The sequence below is a fragment of the Sphaerulina musiva genome (assembly GCF_000320565.1).
Source record: "Sphaerulina musiva SO2202 unplaced genomic scaffold SEPMUscaffold_4, whole genome shotgun sequence".
Classification (NCBI taxonomy): domain Eukaryota; kingdom Fungi; phylum Ascomycota; class Dothideomycetes; order Mycosphaerellales; family Mycosphaerellaceae; genus Sphaerulina; species Sphaerulina musiva.
In genome coordinates, this window is record NW_016017386.1 from 1399452 (window position 1) to 1414234 (window position 14783).

General features: G+C 52.5%; 7 protein-coding genes across 7 annotated transcripts; 5 read left to right on the plus strand and 2 right to left on the minus strand.

The window, feature by feature from the left end:
- Window positions 1-240: 240 nt before the first annotated feature.
- SEPMUDRAFT_148805 (uncharacterized protein) lies at window positions 241-1796 on the minus strand. The gene has a single exon (XM_016905158.1). It carries the CDS (start codon window positions 1778-1780, stop codon window positions 716-718), a length of 1065 nt encoding a protein of 354 aa, XP_016761674.1. The 5' UTR covers window positions 1781-1796; the 3' UTR covers window positions 241-715.
- Window positions 1797-2013: 217 nt separating this feature from the next.
- SEPMUDRAFT_148806 (uncharacterized protein) lies at window positions 2014-5261 on the plus strand. Its single transcript, XM_016905159.1, has one exon. The coding sequence runs from the start codon at window positions 2064-2066 to the stop codon at window positions 4662-4664; it is 2601 nt and encodes an 866-aa protein (XP_016761675.1). The 5' UTR covers window positions 2014-2063; the 3' UTR covers window positions 4665-5261.
- Window positions 5262-6633: 1372 nt separating this feature from the next.
- SEPMUDRAFT_148807 (uncharacterized protein) lies at window positions 6634-7899 on the plus strand. Its single transcript, XM_016905160.1, has 2 exons — window positions 6634-6964; window positions 7033-7899. The coding sequence occupies exons 1-2, from the start codon at window positions 6639-6641 to the stop codon at window positions 7757-7759; spliced, it is 1053 nt and encodes a 350-aa protein (XP_016761676.1). The 5' UTR covers window positions 6634-6638; the 3' UTR covers window positions 7760-7899.
- Window positions 7900-8116: 217 nt separating this feature from the next.
- Window positions 8117-10241, plus strand: SEPMUDRAFT_125300 (uncharacterized protein). The gene is made up of 3 exons (XM_016901971.1): window positions 8117-8267; window positions 8334-8914; window positions 8971-10241. Exons 1-3 carry the CDS (start codon window positions 8239-8241, stop codon window positions 9996-9998), a joined length of 1638 nt encoding a protein of 545 aa, XP_016761677.1. The 5' UTR covers window positions 8117-8238; the 3' UTR covers window positions 9999-10241.
- Window positions 10242-10730: 489 nt separating this feature from the next.
- SEPMUDRAFT_163237 (glycoside hydrolase family 53 protein) lies at window positions 10731-13018 on the plus strand (the record flags this gene model as incomplete). Its single annotated transcript, XM_016908040.1, has 2 exons — window positions 10731-11064; window positions 11239-13018. 2 exons carry the CDS (start codon window positions 10731-10733, stop codon window positions 11994-11996), a joined length of 1092 nt encoding a protein of 363 aa, XP_016761678.1. The 3' UTR covers window positions 11997-13018.
- SEPMUDRAFT_148808 (L-lactate/malate dehydrogenase) lies at window positions 11847-13020 on the minus strand. The gene has a single exon (XM_016905161.1). The coding sequence runs from the start codon at window positions 12997-12999 to the stop codon at window positions 12028-12030; it is 972 nt and encodes a 323-aa protein (XP_016761679.1). The 5' UTR covers window positions 13000-13020; the 3' UTR covers window positions 11847-12027.
- Window positions 13021-14010: 990 nt separating this feature from the next.
- Window positions 14011-14731, plus strand: SEPMUDRAFT_84503 (uncharacterized protein; the record flags this gene model as incomplete). The annotated part of the gene is made up of 2 exons (XM_016910354.1): window positions 14011-14300; window positions 14367-14731. Coding segments are annotated over exons 1-2 (651 nt in total), but the record flags the coding sequence as incomplete, so codon positions are not given.
- Between the last annotated feature and the right edge of the window lie 52 nt (window positions 14732-14783).

Below are 14783 nucleotides of genomic sequence, written 5' to 3' on the forward strand. Positions count from 1 at the left end.
CATATTCAGCGCCTCCACGAAGCTCGCTTCACTGTACAAGAGCTTCCCGAAATAGCCCTCTTCTGTTCAGTCGATGACCAAATAATAACTAGATCATCCAGCTTAACATACTGTAGGTCTGTTCGGGGCCTTGTGGCCTTTCACGCATCTACATTGGCCGTTGCGGCCGACCCGGCAAAGCCAGGTAAGCCCTCATACATCGCCGCACATCATCACCCGTAATTCGGAGAGCAGTGACGTTTGCGTTCAAGTTGTAGCACAATCTCTCCTCGGGTCGATGGGAGACGTAGTTTAGAGTAAGACAGTTAGTCATATCAAAGCAGAGGTGACAGCCAGCAGGACTTCTCCTGTACTCCAATAAACCGAGACGACTGGGCGAGGGTAAATGACGACAGCAATGCTTCAGAGAGTTGGAAGGGTTCCGTGCTGGCCTTCCTCATTGTCGTAAGATGTGAGTTTCGAGCCGGAGAACGTGTTGCGTGGTAGGAGAATGCTTGTGGAAGTCGGCCTTTGATCAGAAGACAGAGGAAGTGTTTGTGCTGGTAGCACACAGCACAGCCGTCCAAGAAGCGAAGACACTTGTTTGAATGGCGAGTGTATCGTGATAGGTTGTTTCCGGATAAATGCCAGCTAAGACAAACACCACCTAGCAGATTATTGCACTATAGCCAGTAATGACATACGGATTGAATAGACATCCCATCAGCATGTCTCCTCAAGTGCTCCAACCATACTTGCTCCCGCCTTCTCCTCGTGCCCGTTTACCGTCAGCCCACTTATCCTTGAGCGCCTCCTGCTGAGTCTGAGCATTATTGACAAGCTGCTGCAGACTGTGCTTGCCCGGAGCGATAGCCTTCACGGCACGATGTTCCACAACTTCTCCAGCCTGTCGAGCGCGTTCGTTCTCCGCATATTGGGCATCCATGTCAAAGTGCGTGACATTCGCATCCTTGCCATTTCGGCCGAAGAGGTGTCTCCGCTGAGCAGGAGTGAGATTCATGCTTGCGGCAACTGCTTCGAGAGAGTTTGGATTTGTGGGTGCAGAAGAGGGTTGAGGATCTAGAGGTTGTGATGTTTCTCCATGATGCGAGGGTCGAGTACTTTCTATCGTGATGGGTTCGTAGTCTCCCGTGACGCTGTCTATCGGCACATTCTGTTCATCTGAGATGACAGAGAAGAGCGATTTCTTTGGCTTCGGTTGAACTGGTTCGACTTCCGTCGCTACATCTTTTGGTATTGCTGAGTCTGACCCTTTCGCCACAATCTTCTCCGACGCAGGTATTTTCGGCAGTGGCTTCTTCTTCTTCTTACTCGACACACTCAGTGGCAGGAATCTCGTCGCCTTGCCCACGATCTTGGGTTCTGGTGGTGGACTATGTTTCTCGGCCTTCTTCTCGCCAACATCGCTCAAGTCTGGGGCCGTGTAGGCGTTGTCTTCGGTCTGCTGTGGGAGTGGATTGCGACTGAAAGCCGCTTCACTGCTCGTCTTCAGGTTGACACCCTTTTTCAGTACCACTGCCTTCTTCGGTGCTGGTAAGAGTGCATTGAAGCCACTGAATGCGCCGCCTGTCCTCGCTCTCTTCGCTGGTGGTCCGTCTAAATCTGCGTCGTCGCTCTTCAGACCCACTTCAGGCTTCAGACTCGGCAGGCTGACCTGAAGTCGTCCGGGAGCTGCTTTCTGGAATGCCGGCTTTGTTGTTGCTTTGGCTGTTGTCGCTGTTGCTGGTGCTGGCGCAGTTTCGCCGTCGCTCTCACTGTCCGAGTAGTTGACGAGTGCCATGTTGATAGCATTCAAGTCTGGGGTCTGTTGAAAGTGGTCAGTGATCAGCGTGAAGAGAAAGAAGAAATCCAAGGTGATCAAATCTACACTGGAGATAAGGTGAGGTGGAGGTAGTAGGTAGTTCTAAGGTACAATGGTACCTGGTCAAGTTCTAATTCTGCCTGACTCGCGCCCAAACTCCCACCACTGATCAAGGCCCTTGCTTGACTCCACATCAACACCACCTTGACGTAACGCATTATGCTCACGCCAGCTGGTCTGGTCTGGCCACGATAACGAGACCATGTCCTTACTCATGAACGAAGACTTCTCCATCTACCAGCTGCGCCTCGGCTATCTCAATCAGATCCACGACGGAGTGGGTGAGCGACTGATCAACCTCAATCCCGCAGTGCTGAATAACCCGGCCTTTCGGACTGCAGGATGGGTGCCCGATGCCGCCGCCATCAAGCGATGCTACAGTCCGCCCATTCCCACCGGCACCTCCGCCGACATCAGCAGCGAGTACTTTCAGCGCCCACGTCGCCCGACCAGACGTGCATTGGATGATGACGAGGGGGGAGAGGGAGGCGGCGTGGGTGGAGGGCTAGTCACTGGCCAAAGTGGAAGTCAAGATACGATCGGTGCTGCAGGACTGCACGATCATAGAAAGAGAGAAAAGAGACGGCGCAGAGAGGCATTGGAAGACGACGACAGCTCCGATTTGAGCGACGACAGCGATGAAGACGACAAGGGCCCCGCGCAGAGCATCAAGTTCTCCAAGATGCCCGTTCGCCATCGTGCTGCCTCCTCTCCTCCTACACAGGCTAGCACTCTCAGGCCTGGTTTCGAGGGCGATGGGCCTGAAGTGCTGGTCACAAGTCCATCACGACCACCAGATTCGACATTCACTCGGCTGCGTAGTGGCAGCATGGGCCAGGTCGAGAGCATCAAGCAGAGAGCACGACGAGATACAGCCACCAGCTCAGATATATCCAGCGATAACGATGTCGGGGGTGCGCCGAAGAAGTTCAAACGCAAGTTGCCCAGTAGGCCCGGAAAAGGTCCTAGCGTGCTTGCGCTCGAAGACGACATCGAGGAGGAACCCCATGCCAATTCCGATCTGGACGACGACGATGACATTGATGTGGGTGAGGCATCAGATCTCAGCGATGAGTTTGAAGGTACTGTAGAATCACCATCTATGCTGGCCTTCCCCAAAGCCAGCGATGATATGTCGCGATCGCCCCTCAAGCCTCCTCCAGACATCATGCCTGCAATCAGTGCGAGTGCTTCATCACCCAAGAAATCCAGGGAACCACTTCCCAGACTACCGAGATTACCCTCCGGACAACGCCCACTCAGCATGCTACCTCAGCCCATGTCTATGATCAGCTTGGCGTTGCACGGGAATGGCAGTGGCTCCGCGGACAAGCCATTCCAACGCTTTGCAGATCTATCTGGAAAAGGTGAAGCGAGTCCGTTGTGGATCAAGATCTATGCACCATTCTCCGACAAGCCTACCAAGCCCATCGAAGTACCATTGCGAAGAACAAAGGACGACCGACCCGTAACGGTCGCAGAGTTGATCGGTCTCTCATTATGGCGCTACGCGGAAGAGGGCTACAAACCCCAACTCCCTCAGGACGAATGCAACATCAACTGGTGGACTCTACGAATCGTGGATGACGAGGAAATTGATCTGGACTTTCCAGCGCTGGGACGAACACGACCAGCTGTGGACTTCACCTCGAACAACAATCGGCCACCTCAAAGGAGAGCGAGGGACAAGCCGTGGGACGAGTTTGGGCTGGTGAAAGCTACCACGGAGCAGTTCAAGGAGAATGAAGAGATTACGCCTCAGATTGGAGATATGCCGCCGCCTGCAAGATCGACCCCCAGGCTCGAACAACAACAATCTTTCACGTCAGCCCAAGCACGACCAGAAGTCCAGCGCTCTACAACAGAGACATCCCTGTCTCTCAGACCTGTGCCTTCCTTCAACCCACGCCCGAACCCAATCACAGGTCCTTCGTTCGGCCCGAGTGCGCTTCGAAGAGAGATCACTCACCAACCTGCGGATCTGCCTCAAAGAGAAGAACGGCAAGGCGCAGCAAAGACTGGTGCTCCTCGAACTGTCACCATCACTCACATGAATCCCACCACAATGGCTTCACGGGTCGACAAATACGAAACCACGACGGACAGCTACATTGCCGAAGTCTTCGAACAAGCCTGCTCGCGTCTCGGTCTCGAAAAGGCTCTATACAATCTCAAGGTGCACGGCACTCAGACGGTGGCGCCACCAGATCGTACAGTGGAAGCGCTCAACGAACGGCTCCATCTTGATCTCGTCCCACGCCGCTTCCACGGACCCGAGGGATTCTTGGGCGGCCTCTCGGGCTCACCAGGAAGTTCGTCTCCGAACGCGCCTCTCGAACTCACGCCGGCGAACGCCACGCCGAGTCATACCAAGAAAAAAGGAAAGTTCACGCTGCATCCTCTGGCCGCTCAACAGAAGTCCGAACTTAACCACACCACCTCGATCTTGAACATGCAAACGGAAGGCAAACGTTACAATGTCATGAGAAAGCAGCCTCTGTCCTTTGCAGCCACACATCCGCGAACGTTGATCATTACGCCGGAGTACATGACGATCATGCCTGCGGCACCGGATAGCCTGGCTGCGCCGAGCGGGAAGGTGACGAATGTTCCCATGACCAGCGTGATCGGTGCCAAAGTGAGTCGCAAACATACCAAGATGGTTCGCATCCTCGTGTATCGTGAGCGAGAAACCAAGCGGTACGACTTTGAAGCGGCGAACCATCGCGAAGCGGAGGAGATTGTAGACGATGTCAGGAGAGGAATGGAGGTGTTTGGACAGGGCGCTTTTCCTGACGACTAGAAGTTGAAGAAGAAGAAGGGGTGGTCTTGGGGTCGTAAAAGCTTCTCTACCTACGTGGTAGCAGGCGATGGCCCGCCAAATGTGTGGAAAGAAAGCAGCGAGATGTGGTGTTCATCGCAGAGTAGCTCTTTAGCTGGACAGAAGAGCGATGGCGGTTGCGATCCGTTTGGAATGCGTCGGCACACTGTTGCCGGTTTCGCTGGAGTTCGGAATGGGTATACCCACAGTAGCAAGAGGAGGTTGTCCTTGTACTCGTTGTTGACGATTGATGAGCGTTGAAATTATGGACCAGGGGCGAACCACGATCCTGACACATTTCGCCTGCTGTGCACCAGTTGACGAGCGAGACTGAACTTTGGCAAAAGTGTCTCGCCGGCACGAACGATAATTTTCAGATCACCCCATTGAGCCGTGGCTTCTTGTTCCGTGCTCGCTTTGGCTCGAGGTAAAGTACTATATGCACTTTCGGAACATGGCCCAGTGCTTCATGTTAGTCACGAGGTCACGGACGAGCTTCAGATAGAACATGTATCTTCTTGGGGGCAGTCCTCCAGTGCCTCACTTGAAGGGCTCGGCGTTTCGAAACATAGTGCCTTCTTTGACCACTGTCTCAGAAGATGATTGTACATGTTCATCTATTTTCTTTCTGGCGATTGATGGCCCGGGGGGTGAGTACTGTAGTTGTCGTGGTGGGACTTGGCGTCGGTCCAGGATTGATGCTTAAGTCAGATAGCCAAGAAGCCTCCCAGCAGGGGCAGCCCATGACTACACCAAACTCTGTCTCAACCTCCTCTCGCTTATGTTGTCTACATGTAGCTGATTAGGTACCTCCGATAGGTAAGTGTGAGGTAGGTAGGCTCTGGTGGGTGTCCGGTGGGTGTCTTGTGGTAAGAATAGAAGGAATGACATGATGAATGATGATGGATTGCATAGCAGTGCCAGTGTCAGTGTCAGGCAGGAGAGCAGGAGAGCAGGAGAGCAGGAACACGCAGGTTGGCTCGTGGCTGGAGCGTGGAAAGACAGTCCCGAGCCGGGGAAGAAGGGAGGAAGGAGCGAACCTGCCATTCCTTCCCAGACCTGACCTGAGCTACCACTTGTTAGCCTACCTGACCTCCTACCTAGGACGGGAGGTACCACCTACCTCACCTCAGTCCTCGTCAGCTAAAAAAGGCAATGGAAGAAGAGAGGGTCAAGGAGAGGGTCAGAGAGAGGGTCCTGCTGCATGAGGTGTCACAGCCGTTTCACGCTTCACGGCATCGCTGGCGCTAGCAAAGAAACGAACACGGCACGCACGGGAGGCGCGGCGGGGGGCCCACCTCTGTGCATAGCACTGTACCTTATTGGAAAAAAAGGCAGATCGGCTCAGGTACGCGAGAAGTGCCCTTCCATCATCCATGCACATCATGTTCCCACCGAATTGCTGCAGCTGCACTTGGCTCGGAAGAGAAATGGAGCCAAGACGGCGAGCAGAAAGGGAAAGGGCAGGCCACGAAAACCGGACGAAAAGGAAAGAGCGGCTGCGCAGCGTGTGTGTGTGTGTGCGGGCCGGGTAGCTGCACCGTCGTTTCCCTCCCAACTTCGGCCGCATTTCTCCAGCGCTCTGGCACGCGGGCTGCTTTGCCATTGACCGAGCGAGAGAAGGAAGGGAAGGCACGGCCAGGGTGAACAGGGTCTTCTTTTTTGATGCAAGTGCGTGCAGGTGGGTAAGGTAGGAGGAGGTCAGTGGTAGGAGGTAGGTGGCCATGGAGCACAATGCTTCTGAGGCTCACTACTACTACTACCACTACTAACACTACTGCTGCTGCTACTACCTTACTACGACCAAGGTACTACTACTACTACCACCCTACTACCCTACTACCCTACTACTAATACTATTTATCCATCGCTCCCTACTCTACCTTACCCTACCCTACCCTCCCTTACGCCTCCTACACCACCAGACTCTCTTCCCTCCCTCCATCCCCCTCCAATATGCTCCCACACTTCCTCCTGACTGGCCTGCTGGCTGTGGCCGTCAATGCCATGCCCAACATCCCGTCTCACTCACTGTCCGTCTACCGCACCGTCGACCACATCACCAAATACAAGCCTTCGACTCTCTGCACCGGCCGTGCTCTCCCCACCAAGTCGAGAACGAAAGTCAAGACGGTGACCTCAACCATCACAACCTGTTCGGCGCCAACGACTGTGACGACGACGGTCACGCCAGATGCTGTGACGGTCACCACCTACGACAATGCCACGCAGCTCGCCATTCGGGCCAGACAGGACGCAGGCTGTACGAGCACCACTACTGTGTATGTATCTCGTCTATTCTGCCTTCACACCTCCCCTTCCATAGCACTCCAGTGCTGATTCTCTGCAGATCCGCGAGCGTTGCCACAATCTTCACTGGAAGCTACAACGCGACTGTGGCCAAGCGTACGGCGACTCCGCTGGACCAGAGATCTCCACCCCTCCTGCCAGCACTGTTTGGCCCCATGGTCCACCGCCTGGGCCAGAGCGCCCTTGCCAACCAAAGAGCCTTTGAAGTGGACTGCTTAGAGCAGATTACCTCATACGTCCTTGTCACCACGACCATGGCGGAACAAGCAGTCACCGAGACTGTTACTGCCGCGACGCCCACCGTTTACGTTACACGGCACACAGGCAAGGGACTGTTGGCCACGGGTAGTGTCTCAATCACCACGACCTTGACCGCGCCATTGGCCACCGACGCTGCAGCCACAGGTGGACTGTGTACCGTTACAGAGGGCGCTTCGTCCACCACGACACAGCATGCCAAGTGTGCACCAACCAATCTCATCTCGCAAATTGGCGGCAAGGGAATCGGCCAGACGCAAGGAAATGACTCCAACACACGAGGGTTGGCACCTGGCAGTGACCCCAGCGCATGCTGTCAGCTATGTGTTGATACCGATGGCTGTGCTGCCAGTGAAGACGACCAGAAGGCTGGCAACTGTTTCTTGTGGTACACTGAACCCACCTGTGGTTTGGGTTTCAAGTATTCGGACAACAACCAGAATCTTGCAGCAGGTGCTGGATTCATTGTGCAAACCGGATGTGGATCCATCGAAGCGGTTGCTGCCTAGAAACGGAAAGAGACATGGCATGATGGAGGTTCAGCATCCAGATGATGGAAAGGGGTCAGCGGAGGGATAGCACTCGACTGTACAGTACAGCATGCGTCAGACTAGCATCTGAACAAGCGGATGCGAAACAGGGAAATGGGAGGTATAATAATGATGCAGAAGAGGAGACTGCCAAGAACATGTAAATCTTGGATAGCTCCAGCAGCCACGAAAGCAGCCACGAAACAAGGTAGCTGATGCCACTCCGCTGACGCGCGGTGCTTGTGACACCATGAATGAAAAATCTTGGTTGGATCAACATCTATGGTGACGCCACAGCACGTTGAGCTGATCAATATGTGTTTTTCGGAGTATCTGAACACTTTCCATGTTTACAGTGTGGAATACCTTAGCTGCTATACGACGTGTCTCGTGGAATTGACGGCGCGGCAATTCAAGCTTTGAACCAATATTGAGCGGAGCACATCAATATTCGAATAATGGCGGAGCCTCAGATCATACCAGCTCGGCGAGTCTTCCGATCCGTGTCCAACCCCTTCTTCCGTTGTAGATGCTAACATCCATGACACGATAGCCATGGCGTCGCCACATTTGTTCCCGCTGGACAATGTATCAAGATCATCAACACCTCGGGCACGCAAGTGGTCGACACGTGGGCCTTTGCCCTGCCACAGCCCGCGCCCAAGCGCGATGTAGACGAGGGCACCAAGGCCAAGGAAGAGGCCGGCAAGCAAGAGACGGCCAATGCAGCCGACAAGATCAAGAGTAAGAACAACAATGGCTTTCCTAGTCAGGAGGAGGCGGAGAAGGCTACGCGGGAGGGCCATGCGCAAGCAGAGCAGCAGCAGCAAGATTCGCAGAAGAAGAGCGGCTGGAGCTCCTACATGCCTTCTATACCTACCTCCTTGGGCCTGGCCAAGAAAAGCGATGGAGAGCAAGCAAAGGACAAGGCTGGGAGTTCTAGTGAGACGCAGCAGCAGAAGAACTCCCGAACATGGGCCTCGTACTTCTCGCCGGGCAAAGCGTTTTCCTCGTACATACCCGAGGTTGCGACAGATACTGTGTCCAAGTTTGTGAATGTGCACTCGAGAGATACGAACAAGACCTATATTCAGCAGCTTGCTGATTTCTCAAAGACTCCCGTGGGCGCAGCAGGTAGGCAGTGTGACAGACGACATTATTCGACGAGCTTTCGCTGACCATCGTATCAGGCATGTCGGCCTTCACCGGCTCCGGGTATAGCGGATCTCTCTACGCTGGTTATCAGGCATGGAACGCCAAGAATGCGGCTGATGCTCCCAGCGTGGAGTTCATGTCCATGTCGCACACGCGTTCATGTACGCTCCATCTGGTGCCCAAGCAGAACGACGTCCTCGTCACAAATTTACGGGAGCCCATACTCAAGGTGATCGAGGACAAGTCGCCAGGCATCCATGATACGCTCATTCCAGCATGCGATCCTCCTCGATACCGGGCTCTAGGTGTGGATCATTGGGAGGAGCATGGCTCATGTGCGGAGAACCTAGTTCTCGCACTAAAAGAGCTGAACGAGCGGGCGGGATTGAAGGGAGCGAAAGCGATTGGAGCAGACGTAACTATCAATAGCGTTCCTGCTCCCCTCAACCTGTTTATGAACATCCCTTGGGACGACGAGGGTGACATCAGCTTTGACGGGCCCCAAGGTAAAGCGGGCGACTATATTCGACTGCGCGCCGAGCGTGACGTTGTGGTAGTGATGAGCGCATGCCCGAACGATGTGAATGGCATTAACGGCGAAAAGATTAGCGATGCCAACTTCATCGTGGAAGAGGAAGGTGTCACTTCAGCTATCAAAAGGACCCAGCCGAAGAAGAATAAGAAGATGGCGCCAAAGATGACGACTGCCTCGCCTAATGCCACTCCTAGTCCTGCACAGGCTGTTAGCTCGCCATCGCACACAGCGGCGAAGAAGAAGACTCCTGTGTCGCCCAGCATAGTCTCAGGCAAGAAGGAGTCCTCACAATCTTCTCCAATACCAGGAAAGGCACCACCTCCAACGAAGCCACCGCCAGCCAAGGCTGCTCCAGCGCCTGCGAAGACGCCCAATCCTACAGCACAGAAGGCGACTGCAGCGAGGCCGACAAAGAAGCCTGCGCCGGCTCCAGTAAAACCACAAACCTCACTCAAATCTGATTCATCTGTGACTCCTGTCGAGAGGAAGAAACCCAGAAAATTGGTTAGGCAGCCCGCGCAATCATAATGCAAGTCTGATTGGTGCGAATGGGGGGGAGGGTGGCCCCGTCAAGAACGGTAAAATGCATACGTGCTGAGTTGAGTGAATGGTAATGATCTAACATAACTCAGTAGTTGCAGTTCAAACAGATGTAAATCATTGTTATTAAATTGAGCCGGCACACGTAACCGCCAGTCTTACTTAGCTCTAAGTAGTAGGTAGTTTCTGTCGGAGCTTTCCGGCATTTTTATAGACCGAGAAGATAACAAAATGGTCAGCAAAGGGCACGAATAGTAAGACACTAACACGAATTTAGGTATCGCTTGAAGATACGGGCGAGGGTACCTACACATCTCTTGGAAGGCCTCGAAAATTACTGACTAAGGACAAGGTACATACTCGTTAGTATGCATGAATTGTCCTCGTGCCCGAAGTGGAGTGCATAAGGTAGTAATGTACCTGATCTACAGTACTGCAATGGATCCTCTCTGTGAGCCAGAGTGGTCCCTATTTTTCCGAAAGTACATTTCGTTTCATATACAATATCACCGGCTCCAACCAAGCCGGCTCGCTTCGGGGTAGACTCCGCTGACAAGAGGCTATGTTAGATATATGCAGATGAAAATATACCTACGATTTGACCTGACCCTTGGACATCTATATTGTCTTCAACCTCTTCTCGATTTCTTCTTATTTTTTGTTTTCGATTTTTTGTTTTCGCTCTATTGAATCAATCGACCACAGTCACAGTTCACAATCATGTTCATCTCATCCCCCCTCCCCCTCCTCCTCCTCTTTTCCCCCTCCCTCTTCATCTCCACCACCCAAGCAGCCCTCACCTACAAAGGCGTCGACTGGTCCTCCCTCCTCGTCGAAGAGCGCGCAGGCAAAATCTACCGCAATGCTGCAGGTCAGCAACAACCTCTCGAGAAGATTTTACAATCCAGCGGCGTGAATGCCGTTCGACAACGGATTTGGAATGACCCCGAGGATGGGAATTATAATTTGGAATATAATTTGGAATTGGCCCAGAGGGCCGTCGAGAGTGGGTTGGATGTGTATTTGGATTTTCATTATAGTGATACTTGGGCTGGTGTTCTTCTTCTTCTTCTTTTTTCTCAATAATCAGGCAGTGTAGTATCATCACTGATCGAAGCCCCCCTTTCCCCCTCTCCTCTTCCTCCCCGTACGATGGGAAAAAAAAAAAAAAAAAAAAAAAAAAAAAAAAAAAAAAAACTGACTAACAAAAAGTGAAAAAAAAAACCAGACCCATCCCATCAAACCACCCCCTCAGCCTGGTCCTCCTACAACATCGATGACCTCTCCTGGGCCGTCTACAACTACACCCTAGACACCATGAACGCCTTCCACACGGCCAACATCCCTCTCGCCCTCGTCTCCATCGGCAACGAAATCCGCGCAGGAATGCTCTGGCCTCTCGGCTCCCTCGACTCGTCTTCCTCTTCCTACTCTCCCGCAAATGTAGCCCGTCTCCTACACTCCGCCTCCGCCGGAATCAAAGACTCCTCCTTGACCCCCCAACCCCAAATTCTCGTACATTTAGACAACGGATGGAACGCCGACACGCAAGAATGGTGGTACGATTTAATTTTATCCCCAAACAACGCGTTTACGGCCGCCGATTATGATGTGCAAGCCGTGTCGTTTTATCCGTTTTATAATTCTGCTGCGACGATGAGTGCGCTCCAAAAGAGTTTGGAGGGGTTGAAGGGGAAATATGGGAAAGATGTTATGGTTGTGGAGACGAATTGGCCGCAGAAATGTTCCAAGCCGGAGGTTGCGTTTCCGGAGGATGTGAGGGATTTGACGTTTTCGGCTGAGGGGCAGAGGGAGTGGATGGAGGAGGTGGCGGGGGTGGTGGAGGGGGTGGGAGGGAGTGGAGTGTGGTATTGGGAGCCGGCGTGGTTGGCGAATGCGGGGTTGGGGAGTAGTTGTGAGAATAATTTGATGTTTGATGCGGAAGGGAGGGCGTTGAGTAGTTTGGAGGTGTTTAAGAGTTTGTAGAAAAGACATGGAATCATCCATCATCACCATCTCATCCTTGGAGCGCTTTTTGTGCTTCACTATTGACCTCTTTCAAACTTTGAGCACTTTCTGAAATCTTCTTCTTCTCTTCGTCGCTCAATTGTAACGAAATGGTCTGCATGACGCCCCCTCTCCCAATCACAGCCGGCATGCTCAAACAGACTCCCAGCTCTGGAATCCAATGGCTGACTCCCCTAATGACTTTTTGATCAAACAAAATCGCCTTGCAAATGCTCGCAGTCACACTCCCAATCCCGTAATTCGTTGTTCCCTTGCCATCAATAATCGCACCAGCCTTATCCCTCGTTGCAGCCGCAATTTCTTCTCGATTGAAACTCTTCTCCTTCTTCTCCTCCGTAAGAATCCGATCGAGCGCCACCCCTGCCACAGACACTGCCGACCACGCAACAACCTGCGATTCGCCATGCTCACCCAACACAAACGCTTCCACATTCCCCTGAGAAACGCCCACCTGTTCCGCAATTTTCCCCTTCAATCGTGCCGAATCCAAAAAGGTTCCGCTGCCAAAAACCTGCTGCGGCGGCAAATCGAACAATTTCTGCGCAAGCAAAGTCATCACATCCACGGGATTAGCAACAATCAATACAATCACCCCCTTCTTCATCGACGACGCGCTCCCCAAATTCTCCACGACGGATTTTAAAATTTTCGCATTTTTCCCGACAAGATCCGTTCGACTCTCGCCTTGCTTCTGCGCTGCACCGGCGCTAATGATGATAATGTCTGCTTGGCCCGCTTCTCGAGGATCCTGAGCGACGTGAATCCGCGTACTGGTGGTTTCGCTCTGTAAGACTGCGTCGCGTAAATCTGCGGCTTGGGCTTCGACGACTTCGGTCTGGGGATCACTGAGGATGATTTTGCCGGCGATGGGGTTGAGGATTAGGCTGTATGCGATTGAGGAACCGACTACTCCGGCGGCTCCGATGATGGCGATTGTGGTGGGTGAGGAAGATGAAGGCATTGTTGAGAGTTGTCTTTGTAAGGACTGGCGTTGGAGGTGATGAGATGCTGCTGGCTGGTTGGGGATCGGGTTGCGACTCTGTGTTGTAATACACCGGCTGGATTTGGATTGCACTGGGGACAATGGATGTTTCGTTGCAGCAACAATTGCGCATCGGGTTGTGAAATTGCGCTTGAGCATTTGTGGATATGTCGAAACGGCTGGAAAGAGTGAGTGAGGTATCTACCAGTACCGACTTAAAATACGGACATGTATGTCGTATCGATGATGGCGTGCACGTCATTATTCGCTGGAATACTGACCAAATGCAGAACTGCTAGTATACCTAATTTGAAAGTTGAGCCGGACATTCAAGTAATCCGTGTACAACGTTACAACGTCGTCTCTACCAGCACTTACACATGTACTGTATGTACCATTCTCGAGTCAACTTTTACCCCCTACTCACTCTGGGTGCATAGATATATCAGGTATGTACTGGTCTGTACCAGTAGTACAGGTATTCTCCAAGCGTAATACAGAAGAACATGGCGATGTATTATTCGGAAAGGGGAAGTCTGTCGACTACAACATCTTGAGTGAGGTATTGATAGTACGTTGGTCGAGGTCATGAGCTGTCATTGTTATTATCCCATGATCCCAGACGTGTTCAAAGCTTGTCGGGCCGCTCGCCTGAACAGGCTGAACTGAACGACGACGACAAGGCCATATTTTTCAAGACTGCCGTCGTATCAACATTCTGTCTGCCAACGCCCACCTGCTCAGCTGGCCGCCGGGAGGATCAACCCCCCGGAATATTATTGACACTCCTGCACAGCCGAAATCCTATGTCTGACATACTAGTCGCATGGCCATCCTCTTCAGTCCATTCACCAATCAACAAGAAGATCTCATTTCTCCTACTCCTCCTCTCGCGCTTGTGCAGAACGCAGTAGTGTGACAGTGCTAGTCACAGCATACTCATTCGCCAATATTTTTTTTTTTAAAAAAAAAAAAAAAAAGAAAAAAAGACAATATGCCCCTCCTCGAGATCGCCTGCTTCAACCCGCAAAGCGCTGCAATCGCCGCTGCAGCAGGAGCAGATCGAATCGAACTTTGCGAAAACCAAGCAGCAGGAGGTACAACCCCACCAAAAGCCTGGCTTCGACAAATCAAAGCAGCAGCAGCAACAGCAGCCGCCGGCGGCTTAGAGAAGAGAGAAAAGAAAATTCCCATCTTCGTCATGATTCGGCCTCGAGGAGGAGATTTCTACTATTCCGACGCGGAATTCGAAGAAATGAAAGCGCAAATCGACGCATTTCGTTCCTCATCATCGTCATCGTCACCATCAAAAGAAGAAGAAGAAGAAGAAGAAGAAGAAGAAGAAGAAAAAGAAGAAAAAATAGACGGCTTCGTCTTCGGTCTCTTAGACAAAACCCATCCTCAACAAATCGACATTTCACGAACCAAAGAGCTCGTCCAAAGGGCAAAGCCACTACCTTGCACATTTCATCGCGCATTCGACTCGACAGCCAATCCGATGCAAGCACTCGAAGACGTCGTGGCTGCAGGCTGTAGTGCCATTTTGAGCTCGGGAGGAGCGAGGGATGCGGGAGCGGGCGCGGCGGTGCTCCAGCAACTGGTGCAGGCATCTCGCGGACGAATTACAATTATTGCGGGTGGAGGTGTGAGGTTGAGTAATATTGAAGGGATTTGTGCGACTGCGGGCGTCCATGTTTGTCATTCTTCGGCGGTTGTTGCTGCGCGTGGCGAGTTGGCTGATGCTTCTGAGATTCGTGAAATGA

Bases quoted from the DNA above. Each gene is read 5' to 3' on its own strand.
- SEPMUDRAFT_148805 (XM_016905158.1), bottom strand. From the start codon at position 1,780: ATGGCACTCGTCAACTACTCGGACAGTGAGAGCGACGGCGAAACTGCG.
- SEPMUDRAFT_148806 (XM_016905159.1), top strand. From the start codon at position 2,064: ATGTCCTTACTCATGAACGAAGACTTCTCCATCTACCAGCTGCGCCTC.
- SEPMUDRAFT_148807 (XM_016905160.1), top strand. From the start codon at position 6,639: ATGCTCCCACACTTCCTCCTGACTGGCCTGCTGGCTGTGGCCGTCAAT. The intron at 6,965-7,032 runs GTATGTATCTCG...GATTCTCTGCAG, and splicing joins TGTACGAGCACCACTACTGT to ATCCGCGAGCGTTGCCACAA.
- SEPMUDRAFT_125300 (XM_016901971.1), top strand. From the start codon at position 8,239: ATGGCGGAGCCTCAGATCATACCAGCTCG. The intron at 8,268-8,333 runs GCGAGTCTTCCG...ATGACACGATAG, and splicing joins CCTCAGATCATACCAGCTCG to CCATGGCGTCGCCACATTTG. The intron at 8,915-8,970 runs GTAGGCAGTGTG...CCATCGTATCAG, and splicing joins GACTCCCGTGGGCGCAGCAG to GCATGTCGGCCTTCACCGGC.
- SEPMUDRAFT_148808 (XM_016905161.1), bottom strand. From the start codon at position 12,999: ATGCCTTCATCTTCCTCACCCACCACAATCGCCATCATCGGAGCCGCC.